The sequence below is a fragment of the Adelges cooleyi genome, unplaced genomic scaffold, assembly GCF_023614345.1.
Source record: "Adelges cooleyi isolate 19-005CV unplaced genomic scaffold, UGA_ACOO_1.1 ACOO_flye_CR_arks_rails_tigmint_CR_PRNA_651, whole genome shotgun sequence".
In the NCBI taxonomy this organism is placed as follows: Eukaryota; Metazoa; Arthropoda; class Insecta; order Hemiptera; family Adelgidae; genus Adelges; species Adelges cooleyi.
The window spans coordinates 10,897,589-10,918,961 of record NW_026096352.1 but is presented as its reverse complement, the minus strand read 5'-3'; the positions used below and the strand labels follow the sequence as shown (position 1 = coordinate 10,918,961).

The 21,373-nt window shown below is 30.7% G+C and overlaps 2 protein-coding genes across 4 annotated transcripts in view; one reads left to right on the top strand and one right to left on the bottom strand.

Annotated features, from left to right (window-relative positions):
- The window catches only part of LOC126844480 (tryptophan--tRNA ligase, cytoplasmic), a 206,356-nt gene that overhangs the window by 2,135 nt on the left and 182,848 nt on the right, over positions 1–21,373 (top strand). The gene's annotated exons all lie outside the window — the stretch shown is intronic.
- Positions 1–21,373, bottom strand: part of LOC126844474 (uncharacterized) — a 274,285-nt gene that overhangs the window by 95,013 nt on the left and 157,899 nt on the right. For all 3 annotated transcript variants that reach the window (XM_050582703.1, XM_050582705.1, XM_050582704.1), the window contains 3 exons: positions 13,854–14,014; positions 5,709–5,838; positions 5,034–5,125 (listed from right to left, as the gene is read on the bottom strand). In XM_050582703.1, the coding sequence (XP_050438660.1) occupies positions 5,034–5,125; positions 5,709–5,838; positions 13,854–14,014 (383 nt within the window). The remainder of the gene's footprint in view (positions 1–5,033; positions 5,126–5,708; positions 5,839–13,853; positions 14,015–21,373) is intronic.

Here is a 21,373-nt window from a genome sequence, read left to right as displayed (position 1 = left end):
AAGCCAAATAGTGTTATAATTCATAAGTAAACAACTACCATAATACATTGTATGTAGATTTTTCCCGTCGAGCATCCGAACATAAAAAATAATGACGTGATCGTCTAATGTGGCTTATTCAAGATCAATAACAATGACACTAACATTGATCGTACATATTTGCATTATTATAGAATGGTTAAATGTATTAAGCAAATTAAAAATTTTGAATATACTAATAATATGAAAATCATGTATTGATAACAATAGTATACTTATAATTTATAAATTATATTAACTAATAAGTGAATTATTGAATTAAGGGAAAAAGTCATGAAATACACACTAAAACAAGAAGAATAAATGGGTCGTTTAGTGCTCAAAGTTTCACAAGGAATAAAAAACAAAGAAGACGGGTTTCCATAATATGAAAACGGACGGGATATTATTTTCGATTTGATTTGAAAGAGACAGTATTTTTGTCGCACTTTTATTTATTAATTGTGTTGCTCGAAATTATCTTTTCTCGATGAAAGTATTCCGTACATTGCAATAGTTTTCTTTGAGAATCCAAGTTTTGAAGGGATTTCTATTAAATGTACATAATATTTACCAGGGTTTATGCATCATAATGTATAGGAACGTGTTAATATTTATCATAGATCATAGTGCGAGAGTATATTTATATATCATATACCTAATTTTGAGAATAACCATAACATGTGATGTCGTTAGGTATAACGTTTTTTGCTGAAAAAATAATCGACTCTTCCAAGAATGCTGTACACGTGCCGCAGAAAGATGTTGTGGACTAAGCAATTTGATGGTTGATAATATTAAGTATACAAAGTATATACTTAATGGCGGTATATGTTATACATTAGGATAGCTGTTACACGTGTACGTAACTGCAGTGTTCAACAAACGGGTGTTGGAGAATTTTAGCGCTGCACCGGAACGACATTCTTAACTAATCGACGACGGTATGAATTCAATTATAACTTAATCTGTTGGTACTCCGCCATTGTATAATACATTGGTGTAACGTGTTCAATTCAAGTAATTTATTATGTAAAAATTTCCTTTTGCACGTGTATCGGAACAACGCTCGGTTAAAGTAATGATCTTTTGTACCTGAACGCTTCCGTTAGGTTAACACGCCGGTATAACGTCGAAAGGAGTAGCAAACGCGAACACTCATCTCTCTGCTTGTCAGTTAACATTGTACATAACACGTATTATAATAAATCAAGCCTAACAGAATTAGCAAGTTTTTACATGATACAAGACAACATAAGATGATTCCGTTTCTGTTTTGTAAAACAAATCTCCACGACTTGTACGGTACACCTTTCACGCTAATTATGCTTGCAGCGTCCGAATAATTAAACATTAACCATCTACGGGGTTTAATACAATTACAACTGTCTTGTGAAAATACATTTGATATATATATATATAAAATGTTGTACACCACTTTCCTAATGACTTATAAGTTATACTCCATATTGAGATGAGTTCTAAATTCTATAATGTGACTACTTATATTCTACCATACAAAAAATAGACCTCTCCTTTCCTTCTGACTTGGCCAAATGTATAACTCTTTAACATAAGTGTACAGATATTTTTGAAAAATTAATATGGAATTATAAATCCAAAGTAAGCATTGAAAATATGACCAAAATGATGTTTCTAAATACCCATAACCTACTGTTAAAATAATGTTCTTCTCTTCATTTACCCTATTTTTCTTACAAATCACGTTTCTTCTATGTTTTTGTTTGTATTCTTGCATTTGAAGTATTTATTTCTTAAAACGTAATTTTTAAACATCTTCTCTTGCTACTTCTATATGTTTTTTAATAACAATTTGTCACGTCTAATACACACACTCTCGTTATTATCATATCACTCAATTACATTCAACCATATATTTTTTACCTTTCTTGGAGCTTCTAAATGGCTGGTCGTTTTGTTCACAAGTTCGTTTCGGACGGTTACAAGAATATTATAAGTTGTTTTAATGATTAAGTGACGTGGTACGGCATGGTGTACCATTACGTTTGTAAACATACCCAAGTTTTCGTTAAATATATATTTTATTTAAAGAAAGGCGAAGGGTTCTTGCTGCGTTCGAATTTCACCCTACCGCAATCTAATAATGAATATGTAGGTAGGTATAACGTAATATTATGCGGCGAGGGCTCTCATGTCGAAGGTCAACACTCCGTAGTCGAAACATTAAAGTACAGTTATAAATAAATGGATCGATTGAAATCAGTAAGTTTAGCAAAATTTCATTAAACCACCCCGACCCGCATTTAGTCAGCTTCAATGGAGTTTTCGCGTTGACAGGTATGGGCGAGCACAAAACTGAAACCTCATAATTTACATAACACACACAAAGGCCACGCCGATATTGTACTTGAGATCTTAATCGGTTAGTAAAAAGTTTTAGTTTATTCGAGGGCATATTATTATGTTTCACCCAATGGTCGTATCGTTTTTAAAATTCTATTAAATATTTCATAACGCAATTGTACAGCAAGGACGAGTATAACATATTCTTTTAGCTTTTAGGTCTTCAACAACTATTACTACGGCTTACTCGAAAACGACTACTCAAAATTTCCGATTCTAATTATTTTATTAATGCTCAGTTGGTACTAAATGAATAACTGTTATTGTATGGAGCAAAACACTACCCGGTATTGTAACTGTCAATTGTGTTTGTTGGCAGCTCTTTTGACTTTTTTTCCGATGGGTTTGGCACGACGGTTACACGTCGAGTTCGACGAGAAACGACGATTGATAAAAACTAGTAGGAAACTGTTAGAAACCCCGTTGAAAATAAAATGGGCCAACATTTTAGGAGTTGTTACTGGATGTAAAATCCGTGTCCGTTATTCGCAGCAAACCCTCCTGTCGGCGGTAGGCGCACGAAGTGGAATATACAAGACCTCTGGGAAATCTCGTCGAATAGGCCAGCATTAATTTAGACGCAAGACGACCGCCTTTGGAATTATTATTACAGCCGCGCCAAAGATCTACACCATTTAGTAGGCGGTCAACCGTATTTTGAACTCGCAGCTGAATGATAATCGTTTTAACCGGGGTCAGGATAGGCCAACGGATCGGTTGGCTTCACTCGAATTAACAAACAATCGTCGACTATGATAATATTAGTATGCGAAATCGTAATCGGATTTGCCATTTCAACACATCGAGTGCGGCCAATGATAAATGCGTATTATCGTCACAACGTCATAATGTTTTTGTAACACTACTCAGATTCGCAAATGCCTAGCTAAAATTATTATTCCCCCAGACAGCAGCAATTATAATTGTATAATATAGTTTGTTTTTTGTGCATTGCAATAATTGTTATTTTATATTGTGTTAACTGTATAGAAAACTACAACCATAAGATTATGTTTTTATATTCATGGCCTTTACAATTAATGTACCTACTATTAATAAACATTTTTCACCGGACAGTACCTATAAAAATAATAATAATTTAAATTAATTGTATAGATTTATTTGTTCATAATTACGTTTCTACGCCGTAACCGTCATTCGTCGTAATCGCTTGGAATACAAACAATACGAACAAAACAGAATGACTAATGACTAAAATGATATAAAAAATCCTAACAACTTACTTTAGGCACGCGCTACTCCTGTATACCATAGTACAATGTTAAATATTCAAGTTTACAAGGTTTTTGTGTTACCTTTTTATGATGTTTCGTTTCTAGGTAGTCTACCCTACAACACTGTCAATACGCATACTAAGTGTAAAAGTCCTAACACTATCACCACAATTATTACAAACCCAAACCGATAATTGAAAGCAAACTATCGATTCATGACACCGTATATCATTATTAATAATGGTAAATGAAAAAAAAAACCTTTAGTTCACAAATATTTGCATTACACGAAATATTTAACATTAATTAATCCGAGTTGGATATTTTATAATATTAAAAAAAAAAAACTACGTACCGGAATTGATTGTTGTTTTAAGATTATTATAAAATAATTGTTTTATAAAGCATTGAATATAATCGTATAATGCTACAATCGTAGCATTATCGTATAAAAATAAATCAATCGATTTTTGTAAAAGAACGACATTTTAAAAACAAAATCATTAAGAGCCGTGTTAAAATAAAAACGAATTTACAATTGGCTTGAAAGGACTTTTAGCTAGAATTTAATCATTGCTATGGTAAATAGTTTGTGGTTATTAAAATGTATTGTATACATATATTGTATATAAAAAACTAATACAAAAACTCACAAAGACAACAATTGGATTAATTGATTTTTTGATCCTCTGTAATGTTTAATAAAAAAGTTATCCACTAGTCACTGTTATGCCGAACTGTATACCCTAACGACTAACCTTATTTGTATAATAGTGACAGCTAAAAATAATAGTAAAGTATAACAAATAACCAAAATTAATAATAAAATATAAGAGTGGCGGCTAAAATTTTTTGTTTAGAAACACTTAACAGAATTATAAAATAATAAAAAACATATATAGGTATTTTAAAACTTCGAAGTGATGAATAACATTTATTTTTATATTTCTTTCTTGAAAAAATAGAAATTCTTAAGAAATTTTCATTAAAATATAATATAACATCAAACATGACAATTGTATTAAATTTAATCTCGTATTTTCTATCAACGGGAAAAATATAGAATTTTATTTATCTCACCATTATAGTATAATAAAAAAAAAATGCACGTCTCGGATATGATGATCATAATATTTTATTCCTTTATATAATATTTAAGACGATTATAATTTATCTACAAAAATGTATTGAGCACATCTTCGTGGGTTATATAATATATATTACCGTTTCTTTTCAGTGTTTATATTTTTTCCTCGCAGTATCTATACTTTTTGTATTTAACATGATGCATAAAACATTATTCCCTAAATGTGTTTCATAACGATAGCACTTTTAATGGATTAATGGTTTTAATAAACGGTTAAGACAATATGTTGAGCATACAATCGGACTTACTTGGGAGGAGCATTCTGTCGATCTGAAGGTAAATCTGTTTCGTTTTTTTCTGAGCTAAAGTTATAACGCATTTTTGGAACCTTGGAACCGATCTGCAAAACAATTAACTTTAGTTTTAGTAAAATAATTAAATATGTTTATTAAAAATAATTATGTTTTAAAAGGTCCACCGTCGTCCAGAGAAGCTGTTTCTTTTATTTAGTGCATTTGAAAAGACACTATTGTTCAATAAACGATACAATGTTATTACAAATGCAATAATTGAAATATAAATTTATTTTTAATAATATCGAAAAACTTATTTAATATTTTTAATGTTAAGTAAAAAGATTTTAACGTCACTGAAATGTTTGGCGGCATGGAACATAATAATTTGCGAACAACAGCATTCAAGAAACTCTAACAGCAATCGTAGACATTTCAGTTTGTCATATTTTCACGAGTTTGTCACTGGACTCAGAAAATGGAAGTTTAATTAAAAGTGTTGTTATATGTAAAGTCTGTAATTAAATTCTACCGAATTTCTTAGCAAGTAATTAAACTTAAAGAAAATATTCGAGCGAATTATTTTTCTTTCGAACTACAGAGAGTCTAAATTTGGATTGGAGCGCGTTAGTTTTGTTTTTACTTTATTGGTTTTAATTTGATTTAAGAAATTTTCTTAACGTGTATTACCTTAAATTTGTCTCGATGCATGAATAAAACTTGTTTTACTCTGTAAGTATCATTTGTGCGAATTGACATGTCCAGTAGTTGGCTCTCGAACGTTATATTTGGAGGAGGCGACATCATAGATGAGTGAACACTAAAACAAAACACATTATATTTTAAAGTCCATAGACATATTGGTAAATTGATCCATAAACAATTTTTAATAGATTATCATTCCATTTACTATATATTATTTCGATCAAGTTTGATTTCCCAGTCATTCCACACTGCAACTATCTATAGTATTTACTTTAGCATGTCTAGTTAATTATCAGTTAATATTTTAACTGATAATTGATAAATACATGACTTAACCATAACTAATCAACACTCAACATCAAAGTAACTTATTATTATTATTATTAACTATATGGAACAATTTGGAACTATAAAATGAATCGTTCGACATTTGAAAGTGACTTTTATCCCATTCCTCTTAGGGAGATAGTGTTTTCGTTATTTCTTTTTTTTTGTTATTTTAATTTTATTATTTAAAGCTGAAAAAAAATGGTTAGGTGTAGCACTTTTACAACATTAAAAGTAACACGTGGAATACAATGAAGATAATCTAAAAAATTAAAAAGACGGGGCCTTTTTAAAATTATTTTTCGGCCCGACCGCCTACAGTTAGCTTACTTTAGTTGTATTTTTTTTCATCTAGTTTGTCTTCAAAACATAATTGTGTGCTAAATTACAAATGTGTGAAATCGTTTATGTGGTTGTGTATTGGTTTAGTTAAGTATTTTGCGTGGGCTATTACATATGTTATTTCATATCGATATGAATTTAACGTAAATCAGACGCAAAAAAAATATCACTAAGTGTATGCTGTTTATTATAATATACTATTGTGGTTCATACATTTAAAATTCAAAATTTTAAATAAAAGTACATAATTTAGAAACCTTAATTTAGACCACTGGTTATATAGTTCTGTATACGTTAGAAAAAAACCGTTATACTCGTTAAAATTGTTCTAGGTACAAAATAATATAAATATATTATAGGCGTTTTTAAATATTTATTAAGAAGAATGTCCAGTAAAAAAAAAAAAAACTGGTCAATATTAAATTTTCAACAAAGATTTATGAAGTTTTTAGCATTTTGAGAAATAGGTTGAATGAAAAGTCATGAGACGTCTTGTTCTTCTTCGAGGCTTTTACAGGCCATTTAGGCCCATTGCCGCAACAACCACTTGGCTTCATCGGTCCCTGTCTCTCACCAGTTCTTTCCCATTCTCTATTCCAAGTTTTTTCTAGTCCATGACCACTCTATCTTTGTCTAGGACGTCCCATATTTCGTCACCTGTCCGATTGGACTCTCCGATCTCCATACGTGTCCGGCCCTGCTCAATCTACTACTTTTTAGACTCCAATGATATTTGCTTCTCCGTATAGGTCTTGGATTTCCTGGTTTGTCCTTATCTCATATTCTCCTTCATTGTTAATTTTTAGACCATATATTCTTCTTAATACCTTCCGTTTAAAGGTCGCCAGTTTACATTCATCCGACATTGTTGTGGCCCCACACGCATACAAGGTTACTGGTCTTACTAGGACTTTGTAAAGAGTTATTTTTGTCTTCCAAGATAAAATCTTTGATTTAAATAGAGGAACCAATCCAAAATAAAATCTGTTTGCAGCTGCTAATCTAAGTTTTATTTCCTCGTGGCTATTTGCGTCCTTGTTGATGTCCACTCCTAGGTATTTGAAATTATCTACTCTTTCGAATTTGTAGTTATCAATATCCAAGTGTCCTATTCTATGGTTATTCTTAGTTACGAACATGTATTTTGTCTTATCTTCGTTTATTGTTAACCCAATTCTCTTCCCATATTCCAGTAAAGTTCTTGTAGTATTCTTTAGACTCGCTTCATTTTCTGCCATTATAATTAAATCATGTGCATATGCAGCCACTACTAATTGTTTGTCAATTCCAAGTTTATTTCCACTTTTACTATGGTTTTTCTTGCGACTGATTCCAGTGCTATATTGAACAGAGCTGGGGACAAGGCATCACTTTGCCTAAGCCCTGTCACTACCTCGAAGTCTTCCGACACGACACCTCCGAACTTCACTTTACACTTTGATCCCTGTACACATGCACGCATTAGTCTAACAAAACTTTTCAGGTATACCCAATTGGTCCATTACGCTCCATAGCTTCTCTCTGTTCACCGAATCGTAGGGGCCTTGAAATCTATAAATAAGAGGTGTGTATTCTTGCCAAATTCGTGACTTTTTCAGTTATTTGCTTAATGACATGTATCTGATCTAGGGTTGACTTCCCTGTCATAAACTCTCCCTGGTAATCTCCAATAATTTCTTGTATATAAGGTTTTAGTCTAATAAGTAGAATATTAGACAGTACTTTATACGCTGTGTTCAATAGTGAGATTCCCCTATAATTTTTACAGTCCATAGGGTCTCCCTTTTTAAAAACAGGACATAGAATAGATATTCTATGTTCTCCTTTTTTAAGGCATTCAGAAATTATTTCATCCTCTTCAGCCGCCTTTCCGTTTTTGAGCATTTCCAAACCAATTTCTACCTCTGCTCTTGAAGGTCGTTCTATGTTTTTTGCTCTACTAAGGTTCGTTCTTCTATAATTCTCCTTTCAATAGGTTGGTTTAATAGTGCATTAAACATTTTTTTAAACTCATCTGCTATTTTCCCGTTTTCGGTCAATAATGTTCCGTTTTCTCCTCTAATCATTGATGATTTACGTTTAAATCCATGTTTAACTTCATTCGCTTTTTCAAAAAATATTCGCACATTATTCTTACTACTATTTTCTATGAGTTGTATTCTTTTTTTTCCCATGTTCTTTTGTTCATCCTTATTGTTTTTTTACATCTCGCTGTTTCATGGCTAGTATTCTTTTATTGAATAGCCTGAAGGAAAAGCTATGAGACTATCGTTAACAATTGAAAATATTAATGTTTTTTTTATTTTAGACACTTAAAATAATATAACTAGTTAAATGTTTTTGTTTCCACGAAAGTTTCAGTGTAATATATTTTTTTTAATTCAACAATTACAATACTCCATAGGTTTAATGTTAAAATCAACTTAAAATGTAATAAATACAAGTAAAAATAACTTGAACACTTAGTTTCCAAGCCCGCTAACCGATAAAATTACTACTAAAACCCAGTATTAATCGATAATGCGATATAGGCATATTTCTTTTAAAATAAAAAAAAGAAACAAAAAATACAAACATTTAGTAATAATCGACGGTATTACGGAAATACCGCAGATCCAAACATAAATAAATAATAACAATAAAAACACATATTTTATTTATTTAACTAAGGCCTTCTGTAGAAATAGCGTTTTCTCAGCCACAAAACATATTGCAAGTAAAGCATCAAAATTCAGCATAGTACTGTACCTACCTAACCTGTTCTCTTCTCTAGTTGTTTCCTAGTGTTGTATTACATAGTAGATAAACGGAAAAATGATTTGGAAAATTATTATAGTTTTGGTGTGTTTTAACGTTTTACTAGAAACTGGCAAGGTTTTTAGTAGATATAGGAAAAAGGAATTTTTTCCAAAAGAGGTAAATATAATCGACAAGTCTTTTAATTATTTTTTTAGTATGTCTACAATTTATGTTTTTTATAACCCCACAAAATGTAATGCGTTTTCAGGATAAAAAAATAAAGAGATTTTATCATACTACCAAATATTATATTATCTCATTATTTTTTTAACGAAATTATATTTTGGGTGTACCAACTGATTTCGAGACTGCAAAAATCAATGTTCGTGCGTAATACCAATAACAAGCGTACGTGTCATTGTATGTTGTGACGTCCCGCATTCCCCCATCCACCGTTATGGGTTATTTTGCTACGTATTTAATAAGAATACTCATAACAATATGTATAGTCTTTCAAAATGACAACTCCAAATAGCTTATCACACCAATAATGACGAAAAATTTGATGTCAGTATTGACAAATTCTGCTTTATGATACATATTTTCCAATAAGTTTTTGAATATAATAACACTTTGGTAAAGTTTAGCCAAAATGTTACCGAATGGTTTTAAATGGCATCTTTTTTTTAATAGATTGTATCTTTTATACCGTTTTCGAATCTGCGAGTGTTGGTCTATAGACATTTAATGATCTCGTGTAATACTGATAATGAGCAGTTAACATAGAAACGGTTACTCTCGATAGCCCGCATTTCCTTGCCCTTCGTGGGGGTTGTTCTTTTTTTTTTTCTACCGAATTAATAAGTTGATACTCATAACTAGAGCAAAGAATGTAACACATTATAGAAACTGAGTTTTATTAAATATGTGTAAGTAATAGGTTGATTTAAAGTTTTTTGCACCAAAATGTAGATAACATGTCTATGAAAATAACAAACAAATTTAAATAACATTAAAAGTAATAATTATATAAATAAAAAAAAGGATCAATAAGTTATTGTAGAATTAACTAAAATAATATTTTTCAAACAATTAATGTTTGAATAATGTATAATTTTAAAAATCACTTAGATGACGTTTTTTAATAAAATAGAACTGCTATTATACTACAACATTCATAATATTTTATTTTTTAATGTCGAAACAACAATTTACATAGGAATATTTGGAGGAAATATATCACGTGGAATTTGTACAATCGTTAAATTCCACGCCAACGTTAGACGAGACGGACGTTAACTTTGACAATAATGACATTAGATATCTTTCGGAAGAATGCTACCCTGGCTGTTTAAAAAAAAAAAAGGCATCCATTAAAAAGTACTACCAGAAAATGCAAGCGATTCAGTGTATTCATGGATTGTTCGTGTTGAAAGTTTTGGACGAACTGGAAGCAGTCTTTAGAGAACCATCATACATCAGGGACATTGTACAGCCCGCTAGGGAACATCAAGGTTATTTGAGAAGCATGTTGTCCCTGTTGAACATGGCAAAATGGAAAGCTTACGCTTGGCAAATCGAAACGTACACGTTTGTGGAGGCTCTCGTGGATTCAGACAGAAATGTTAAACTCTACAGACAACATTTCATAGAGAACAATGAATCCATTCGAGAAAACGTGTTTGCCTTTGTAAGCCAATGTGTCCACGACAATTACTTATTGTATCGAGGCGATACATCCTCAGCGACGTCTACGATTTCCTGTTTAGTCGATGGAGTTTATTCGAACATGCGGCCATTGCACACCAACGGTAAATTACACCACGACAGACACCTAAAATCTTACACAGTACGGAATCTCATGCTGCTCCATTTGTATCCAAAACACGATGTCATTTTCGACTGGTCGATGTATGTCATCGGACTCGATACGAGTAAAATTAAGAAAGAGTTACTGGAATACGCCGCGTTGTATGCTCCGCAACAGTTGTATCATAAATGGGAATTGGACCCGATCGGCAAAAATAAGTACAATGCCCTGATTTTGAAATGCATCCATTTAAAGCTCGTGTACTTCGTATGGGTTCACTTACATACGTACCGCGCCTTAAGCTGGCGACCGTGTAACCAGAACTCACCGCTGTATCAAACCTGGAATACGCTAGTTTCAACTCTGAAAATTGCCTTGAGGATGTATCGGTTTGAGGAAAACATCTACTGGTCTGCAATACCTATTATGACGGTCAAGTTAAATAGAATTGGCAAAAAAAAACTCGCGGCACGGGAAGAGTTTACCAGAAATTATTTTTGCAAAGCTGCAGAAGATCTAGGACTCGCTAGTGCATCCGACATCGATCAACAGTTGTTAAGAACAAAAGTTCCAAGAAAAGATATTGTATTAATGTACGAGAGAATCGATAATAATTCCAATAATCTGAAAAATTACCTTTTTGATACTGGAATGGCATTAATGCCAGTCGACGGCACGTTTATTAGTATAATAGTGTCCGCTGAAGGAAATAAAACCTTTGTTAGGCATGAAAATGAAATAACCAATAAAAAATAATATATATAATAATATTTTCTAATACATAATAATTTACTTCTCTTCCGTTTATAAATTTATCATATAATTGTCATGCTATAATATTTTTTCTTTAATAAAATCATTTAACAAAATGTTTATGTAAGTTTGATTTTATTGAGAATACTGTAATCTGTAGGTCTGTAAAGCTAAATGATGAAATGATGCTTTATTAAGCTTCATTTTAAAAGATGTAATAAAGAAGAAAATGTTGTCTATATTATAAAAATAATATAGAGGGCGGATCTAGGAGTGAAAAAAGTAGAGGCGAAAAAAAAATGTTCAAATACATATACATAGTATAAGCAAAAGTAAAATTACTTAACTATTTTTAAGTAAAAAACCATATCCTAATGTAATATTTAATATATTACTGTAAAAATTAACTATATCTTTAACGGTACAATTTAAATAGTTAGTAAATAAGACATCATATAATAGTTAAATAATATATTATTTTGACCAATCATCTAACTTCTTCCTGCTAGACATTCTAGCAAATAATATGTCGATACCTAACTTCATTAATATCTACAGGAATACTATTATGAATATTAAAAACCTTTATTGACCTCATATAACTTTTCAAGCGCCTAAACGAGGTATTCTTATTTCTTTACCAACTGGAGCTGCCTTATCAAAAGCATATATAAAATATTTTTCAAACAGATATAGATTAATTGTCTCTAATATTCCCAACAATATCAATGACATATTTTACATGTAAATACTACCGTAGTCCTGATATTTCGTTAGTTTTTCGTGCCTAAAGATTTTAACAATGGCTTAAGATCATAAACGTAAAAGATAATTAAAAAAAAAAATCAAGTCCTTAAAGGGGGGGGGGCTTCAGCCTCTCTAGCTCTCCTCTTGCATCCACCCAATATTATGAATTCAGCACAGTTTAACCTAGCATAGTCCAAACTAAGCACAATCAAACCAACACAGTAAAAAATAGTACCAAAGTGAGGTCCAGTATCCACAGATTCACATCGAAGCGTTGAATGTGATTTCTTAGAAAAGGCATCTACTGACTACTTTTATTTTAGTTGTTTGTTCTCCTATATTACACCATACATACTATTATAGTTTATTAAATTATATTACATTATACTGTATTTACTTGGTTAGCTATATTACGCATCGCTTTACAAAAATATTCATAACTCCTACAATTTCAAAGTCCACCCTAAAGTTAAATACTCAAAATATGTTAAAACGTTAGAGCTATATGTGTATACTTTTTTAAATTACTAAAAAATGGACTTAAAAAAAAACAAATTATAAATAAAAAAAAATAGTTTTAGGTTCTACATTTTAAGGTTAAAATGTTTAAAAAAAATTCTTCTTCAAGAACCACTTAATAGTAAGTGTATGAGAATGTTTTCTTGTTTTAATATCAAAATATTGGGGAAAAAAATTGGCAATTTTTGCAATTTATACTATAAAATCCACAAAATTTTAGATTTTCCCAATACTTTAGGTCCTCAATAGACTCTCTAAATTCGAAAAAAAATTGAAGACATGAATTTCAAGTCACGGCTAATTTGGCGTGGAGTATATATATAATAAATATATTTAATGTATGTAAATCGATTTAATGGTAATTTACCTAGACGGCGGGATGAGCGTACGAGTCGTGTACGTCTTAAGAAACTCGAATAATGCTTGTTAAAATCGAACCGAGTTCATTGATATGTTTGGAGGCCGTCAAGACGTTATTCCCGTAATGCAAATCACTTATACCCCTTGGGAACTGTCGACATAATTTATGCCAATTAAAGATGTACACTGTACCTATTAATACCAGGCGCTGCTCAGAATACGTCTTTGACCGTTACCTACCAGCACATAAATGGTTTTGGTCCATTTTTCGATTAAACCCAAGGGTCGGTATCCGATTGTTACACGAGTATGCCTACAGCCAAAATACTGCAGTAGACTTGGACCTTCCAGGTATTATTTTATTCATGTAGAACGTTAATTTCGGATGTATTATTATTGCGATTAAAATTTAACTAACAATGCAACAAGAATGCGCTTCGGTATCGACTGGCTTTTATCGATAGTCGCATAAGCAGACCTAAATCGCCGTCGTTATGCCAAGAAAGCATAACCATATGCAATATTGTACTAACCTGCAATTTTGAGGGAACGATGGCACCGAGGAGCTTGGTTCGTCCTGTAGCTCATCGGACGCCATCGAACTTTCCGAATCCATTTCGTCAGAGATGTCCGTGTCGGAGTCACCGTGGCCGGAGTTTGCTGGTAAGCCCACGGTCAGTTGATGATCGTCTCCCTAGAAAAAGCGAATAAAACATACCGTGAGTAAATTAACCGCATTTGGTCCTAATGCAAAATGTAGTCGAATGTGATTGTCATAAAAAAACACACGACATCCTGTGTGGTTATTAAAATAAAATATACTAGGTGATCGATTCAACGTAAGACACTGTTTTTCTCAAAAATAATCGCAATTCTTCCTTTTGAAAACGTATACATTCGATTAAGAATAATTTGCTGCAAATTTTGACCGGTCGATAACTAGTTTTGGATATTTACTTTTAATCTAGAAAGTTCAAGTTTAAAATTTAGAACGGGAAGGAGAGTGAGTGTAGTGCAATTTCTATCTACGCCCAATTAACTACCGCACTCCACCTCCCGTCCGATATTTTAAACTTTAAAAGTAATTATTCAATACTGGTAACAGTCATAATTGTCAGCAAATAGTTGTTAATTTAAAAAAGTTAATAATATTAATATTAATTAAATACATGCGTTCCCGTTTAAGTTTGGAGAGTTGATATAGTTAAATGACAACTATTTTTGTTTCTTTTTGAGCAATTGTACATAATCCTTGATATTATATTTGTGTGAAAAAAAAATATGTTACAAAATATATATATTTATACAAATCAAGGCTAGTCCTCAACTCGTCGTGTTGTTTCGTTTCGTGTGTATTGAACATGACACGTACCTTTGTGACTGCACGAAATAATTGTTACCAGCCGTTCTACCAACATTATCAGTTATCACTGATTATTAACATTATCACTGATTTTTTATTTATTTTTCACTGATAATTATTTTGTTATCACCGTAAATAAAAATAAAAAACTTAATTATAATAATATATTATAATAACTTAATTTGTTATTAATTTAATTTAATTTTGTTGTGGATTTGTAATCGCAATGACTGATATGATGTAACCAGCTATGATCAGCACGGCCAAAGTTGAATCTATTCAGCTTCGCGGTAACCGCGGTAACGTATTGGTAGACACGATCAAAATGTATCTACCATGATAATATAAGCCAATCAGAAATGAGTATTTCACACGAAACGAAACGACACGATGAGTTGAGCACTAGTCTTCAGTTTCAACCGGGATAACCGTTAACCAAAAAAACCTAAGCAAATATTGTATTTTCATAACTTCTATAAATTCAACATTTTTAACATATGTGCCTCAAAGAAGATATTATAAAGTCTTGTGTTATTAATAAAAAAATATATAAGAATATTTTTATTAATAATAAAAATATTCTCGGAACAAACAAATTTTTTTCAATTTAAAAATGTACAATATACAATTCAGTAAGTTTATTGTTTTTTGTCCACCAATATCATCCGTACGTACATCAACGTACAACAATATAGCAATAAAATAAAATTATATCAAAGAGGGTTGCATAAAGAATAATATGCATTTAAATTGAATTTCAGCTTGTATAAGAGCATACGTTCTCATAATCTCATCTTCTTCACTATAAATTGCAATTCCTAAATAACACAATATTGTAGTATAAATAATAAATTGTTACTGTGATACACGGCCCTTAATAGTTTGGGTAACCTTGTTGTGATATGAAAAAAAAGTCTATACAGGGTTTTGCTCTTATTTAAATTATTGACAACGCATATATTGAAGTAGGTAGGTATTTTTTGTTTAGTTTTTATTGTAAAAATATTATATTATAAAATCGAATTGTTTTTATATTAAAAAAAACGAATAGTAATATTTTGAATATTACACGGTAACGATAAGTTGAAAGCTTAGTGATAATTAAACTTAACTTTATTTACTCTTACATGTATGTATATAATAAAATAATAGTACTCAGGTTGTAAGACTGGTAATTATGGACACGTAGTTAAATACAAATTACCTATTGATAAGCCGTAAGGTAATGACAGTAAGCGAATGTGTGTCCGTCTTGCCGTTCCACTGAATACAATGTTACAGATTTATTCAAATTTTAATTGTACATCACGAAAATGTTTAATTTGTTTTATTTTTATACATTCATCTATTTGTAACTACCGTCGCACACTGGGGCAAAAAGGCCTCCAAAACTGGCAAAAAATAAATTTTAATTTATACTATGAAAAATTCAGCAGTATGTAACATATTTACCTTATTATATTATTTTTGTTTGTATGATAACACGGTCAAATAGGTCACGCTATTTTAGTACCGTGGTTAAAATATTGCTTGTGACCAAATGATATGACTCTTTTTCCCACTCCTTTCACCGAGGCAAATGTTATTCCTTTTTGTTTTTCTTTTGAGATATTAGCTAAATAATACATTTTTAAACTATGGAACCTTCGACGTCAGGTATGTAATATTTCAATAGCCATTTTAGTGTTTGAGATGATTTATTATTTATATTTTATTTATTTATATAAAAAGATAGATTCTATAAACATTTAAAAATGTTTAGTTATGTTCCTAAGTTGATCGTGTGCCGAATGTTGTTTTTATTATTATGTATGAGTTACAAGAGCAAAAAAAAACTTTTCACATTTTGCTACTATCTGCTACTTTGTTAGGGTTTTCTTAGCTTACGCATATATCTCGCTATATGTTTCTCTTATACTTACTAAACAATATCCCTAATAAATAGTTTAAATAAGTAATAAAAATGCGTTGCACTAATCTGACCCTTTAAAACACCGAAACGGTTCAATTATAAATTTGTTTTTTTGTAAACAAAATCTTCATGCTTATATTTAATACCTCTAAAAAATATTAGGCAATTTTCAGGAATAAAAGTTGTTTACATCCTTGAGACCCATAAATAATACTGGACACAATATTAAAATATTTATCTTTTTTTTTTCTTCCTAGAGCTCTATCGACTTTTGAAATTTAAATAGTAACATACATAGTTGATTAACTTTTTAATTTAAGAATCATTTGTTAACAATTTTTATTGGTCCAAAAAAAGAAAAATTATATAATTTATAAAAAATAATTACTGTTCAAAAAAGTCTTAGAGAGACCCTCATAAAATTGGTCAAAATATGAGTCATTTAGGTGACTCGATTTGTTAGGCTACTTAGTACTTACTTTTAGTTCATCTAGAATTAGCAATTAATGTTTATTTATATTCTATAAGAATAATGAAAAGGAGAAGGATCTATTTAATTATATAAAACATATTACAATAAAACATTTTAAATTAAAAAAAAAAATGTCAACATTATTTTATAAAAAAATGCATATTTACTTTTTGCTCCATTTATTTTTAATTGTCCTACTTGACTGTATTGTACAATTTGAAACTTATTCTGTTGCTACTTATAAAAGTTTTAAACTTTTGCAAAAAAATATTTAAAAATAAAAAAAATCACATTAATTTTTTTAGTTTGAAAAAAAAATCGTATCCTTTAAGCCTGGTAGTTTTGGGTACTGTTCACTGCTAATTGAAAAATGATCTACATGAAATTGAGGGGGGTAAATACATAAAAAATTGTGAAAAATTGAGATCACATTGAATAAAAACAATATGAAAAAAAAATTGTAATTCCTTATTAAAACCTATGAGATGTTGAGTGGTTCAGGATAAGTGGATCACCCTGTATATAAATATACGCTAACCAATAAAATGTGTTTGTTTTGTGTGTACGTTTATATCGATAACATTATGACGTTTATAAATGAATACCGCACTCGGTTTCTTACCGGTTTGTTATCGTTAAAGCAACTACTACTATTGCCTCTATAATCACTTTCAACAATATTAGGTTGTTGCTAGGCCTCCCATTTCGTTTAGATTTACTACAAAGTGATATTGTGTGCGGTGCACCACCGCCAGATCGCACTGCCTGTACATAAAACGTTGGGATTTATTTCAAGAGGAAAAAAATTGTTTAATAATAGTGTTTAAAAATGCTCTTCGGCATTTACAAAAATAATAGAACCTTTTCAATCTTAGCCGCGAGTAAAAAATATACAAATATTGAAGATCAGCTCTCTCCACGACAAAGATGAACCTAATTAATTACAAGAAATTTTGCTTTTCAACTTGCCTAATTTAAAATACATAAATGACAGAAGTAAGCTTTCAGAAATGTGATAGCTTATGCAACATATAAAAATAATGAATTCAAGGGATGCGCGTCACAAAATTAGAGAAGTTACCATTGAGAATAACGTCGAGGAAAAGTTTAGTATTGTCGGATTGTGATGGACAGTGAAAAAGTAAATGAACGCACAGGTAGGAAAAGTTCATTATGAGAGGGAGTAGGATACAATTTGATGTCAAACTCAAATATCTATAATACCAAGTACTACTTTTTCAACAAAGGTCTTAAAAGAACAACAGCTATAATATAATATAAAAGCGATAATAGGTATCAAGTATCATATTTTCTAGTGATCTTATAAAAATATATCTTTGCTGTTTAAACGTATAAATACCATATCTATATTAAAATAATAATATAATTAATGAATAAATACGAGTAAATGTATATGTTGTTTTCCAACATGATTAAAAAAACAACTATACCAACAAAGAAAGGCGGAAATGTAGACTACAAAAATATTGTATGTTTATAATTGATTGTTTTATTTTATCGCCAAACACATCACGTTCAAGAGCTTTCAAAACGAATTTTTTTTTACATAATTCAACACATATCAATATAGACAAGTGATAAAGCTATACTGGTTTCATTAATTTATTAATTAAGATTAATAGGTATATCCATTGAGCTGATATATGTGTTTGCAAAATAGAATATATCATTACAACATATTATTATTAGCTCTGCATCGATTTAAAAAACACGCACGTCATCTATAATCTCATTTAGATAATTACAAAATTGGCATTGCTCAACGCCATTAAATTATTATTATTAATTTATAAACAAAAGAGAAGAAAATTATTATGTATTAGAAAATATTATTAGGTATATTATTTTTTATTGTTTATTACATTTTCATGCATAACAAAAGTTTTATTTCCTTCAGCGGACACTGTTATACGAATAAATGTGCCGTCGACTGGCATTAACGCACGTTTTATATTAAAAATGTACGTTTTAAGATTGTCGGAATTATCTTCGATTCTCTTACACGTCAATTCAAGGTTATCTAAATCTTTTACTTTTATTAATTGTCCATTGATGTCGGATGCACTAGCGAGTCCTAGATCTTCTGCAGCTTGACAAAAATAATTTCTCGTAAACTTTTCCCGTACCGCAAGTTCTGTTTTGCTAATTCTGTTTAAGTCGGTCGTCATAATGTGCAATGCAGCCCAGTAGATGTTTTCCTTAAACTGAAACATTCTCAAAGCGTTTTTCAGAGTTGGGACGAGCGTATTCCACATTTGACACAGTGGTGAGTGTTCGCCAGACGGCCGCCTTTTTAAGGAGTTGTATACATATAAATGAACCCATACGAATTGCACAAGCTTTAAGTGGATGCATTCCAAAATCAGGGCGTTGTACTTATTACCGCTGATCGGGTCCAATTCCCATTTATGATACAACTGTTGTTTCGGTTGGGTGTATCCCAACAACTGATGTTTGACATTACTCGTTTCGAGTGCGATGCCATACATAGAAAAGTCAAAAATGAAATCGTGACTTGTATACAGATGCCACAACATAAGATTCTGTACTGTGTAAGATTCTAGGTCGTCTAATTTGCCGCTTTTGTACAATGCCCGCATCTGCGAATAAACGCCATCGACTAGACCGGATATCTTAGCCGTCTCTGAGGATGTATCGCCTCGGTACAATAAGTATTTATCATGAACACATAGGCTAACGAACACTAACACATTTACGCGGATGCGTTTGATGTTACTTGTGAAATTTTCTTTGTATTTTTCAAAGTTCGTGTCCGAAGCCGGGAGACCCTCCACAAAGGTGAACATTTCGATTTGCCAAGCGTAAGCGTCCCATATTGCCACTTTCAATAGGGACAACATGCTTTTCAGATAAATTAGATGTTTCCAAACCGGCTCTCGTAGTCCCCAGAAATATGATGATTTCCTGATGATTGCTTCCAGTTCGTCCGAAACTTTCAAAACGAACAATCCGTGAATACATTGGATCGCTTGCATTTTCTGGCGGTACTTTTTAATGGATGCTTCTTTCTCGTTCAAACAGTCAGGGTAGCATTCTTTCGTAAGAAGTCTAATGTCATTGTCGTCAAAGTTAACATCCGTCTCGTCTAACGTCGGCATATGATTAAACGATCGTACAACTTCCACGTGATACAATTCTTCCAAGTATTCCTATTTAAGATTTGTTGTTTCGAAATTAACAAATAAAATAACATATTGCAGTTTATAGGCAGTTATATATTTTTTACATTATTACTCAAACGTTAGTGATTTGAAAAATAATTATTCGAGTTAATTTTTCATCAAATGTATAAGCCATTTTTTATTTATGTTATTATTACTTTTAATGATATTTGAATAACTTTCTTTATGGGATAATTGAAGAACTTGGAACCACAACCAGATAAAACCTTTTTTTTAAAACCTTGTTATTTCCATTGAAATGTTATTTACATTTTGGTGTAAAAAACTGTAAAATCAAACTGTTACTAGAAAGATATTACAAATCACATTTTCTCCCGCTTTTCAACGTAAATAATTAAATGTGTTTTATGTTTTTTGATCTAAAAGAATTTTTTATTATTTTTTTTTTTAGAGAATTGTATTGTATTTAATATAATTTTTTAATTATAAGTCAACGTCTAAGATAATTATGATAATTATATTGATTATTTTAATTTTTTTAAAAATTTTGCAGTAACAATTTCTTTTAATTTTTTTTAAAATTAATAGTACTTTTTATGCTGACTTTGAATCTACAAAAATTGATGAGAAAATATTTTTTGTAGTATGATAAAATTACTTTAATTTTTTAATCTAAAAATGCAAAACATTTTGTTGGGGTTTTGAAAAACATGATATTCTGTTTATATCTACTAAAACAATAACTAAAAAACTTAAGCCGATTATATTTACCTCTCTTGGAAAAATTGTCTTTTTATTATTTCTACTAAAACACTGACCAGCTTTTACTAAAACGTTATAACACGCCAATAAAATAATATTTTTCCAAATCATTTTTCCGTTTACCTACTATGTAATATAACACTAAGAAACTACTAGAGAAGTGAAGGTAAGGTAGGTACAGTACTATGCTGAATTTCGATGCTTTACTTGTAATATGTTTTGTGGCTAAGAAAACGCTATTTCTACGGAAGGCCTTAGCTAAATAAAAAAAATATGTGTTTTATTGTTATTTTTTATTTGTGTTTGGATCTGCGGTATTTCCTTAACCGTTAAATCGTCGATTATTACTAAAATTTTGAAATAATTTGACATTAAAATTT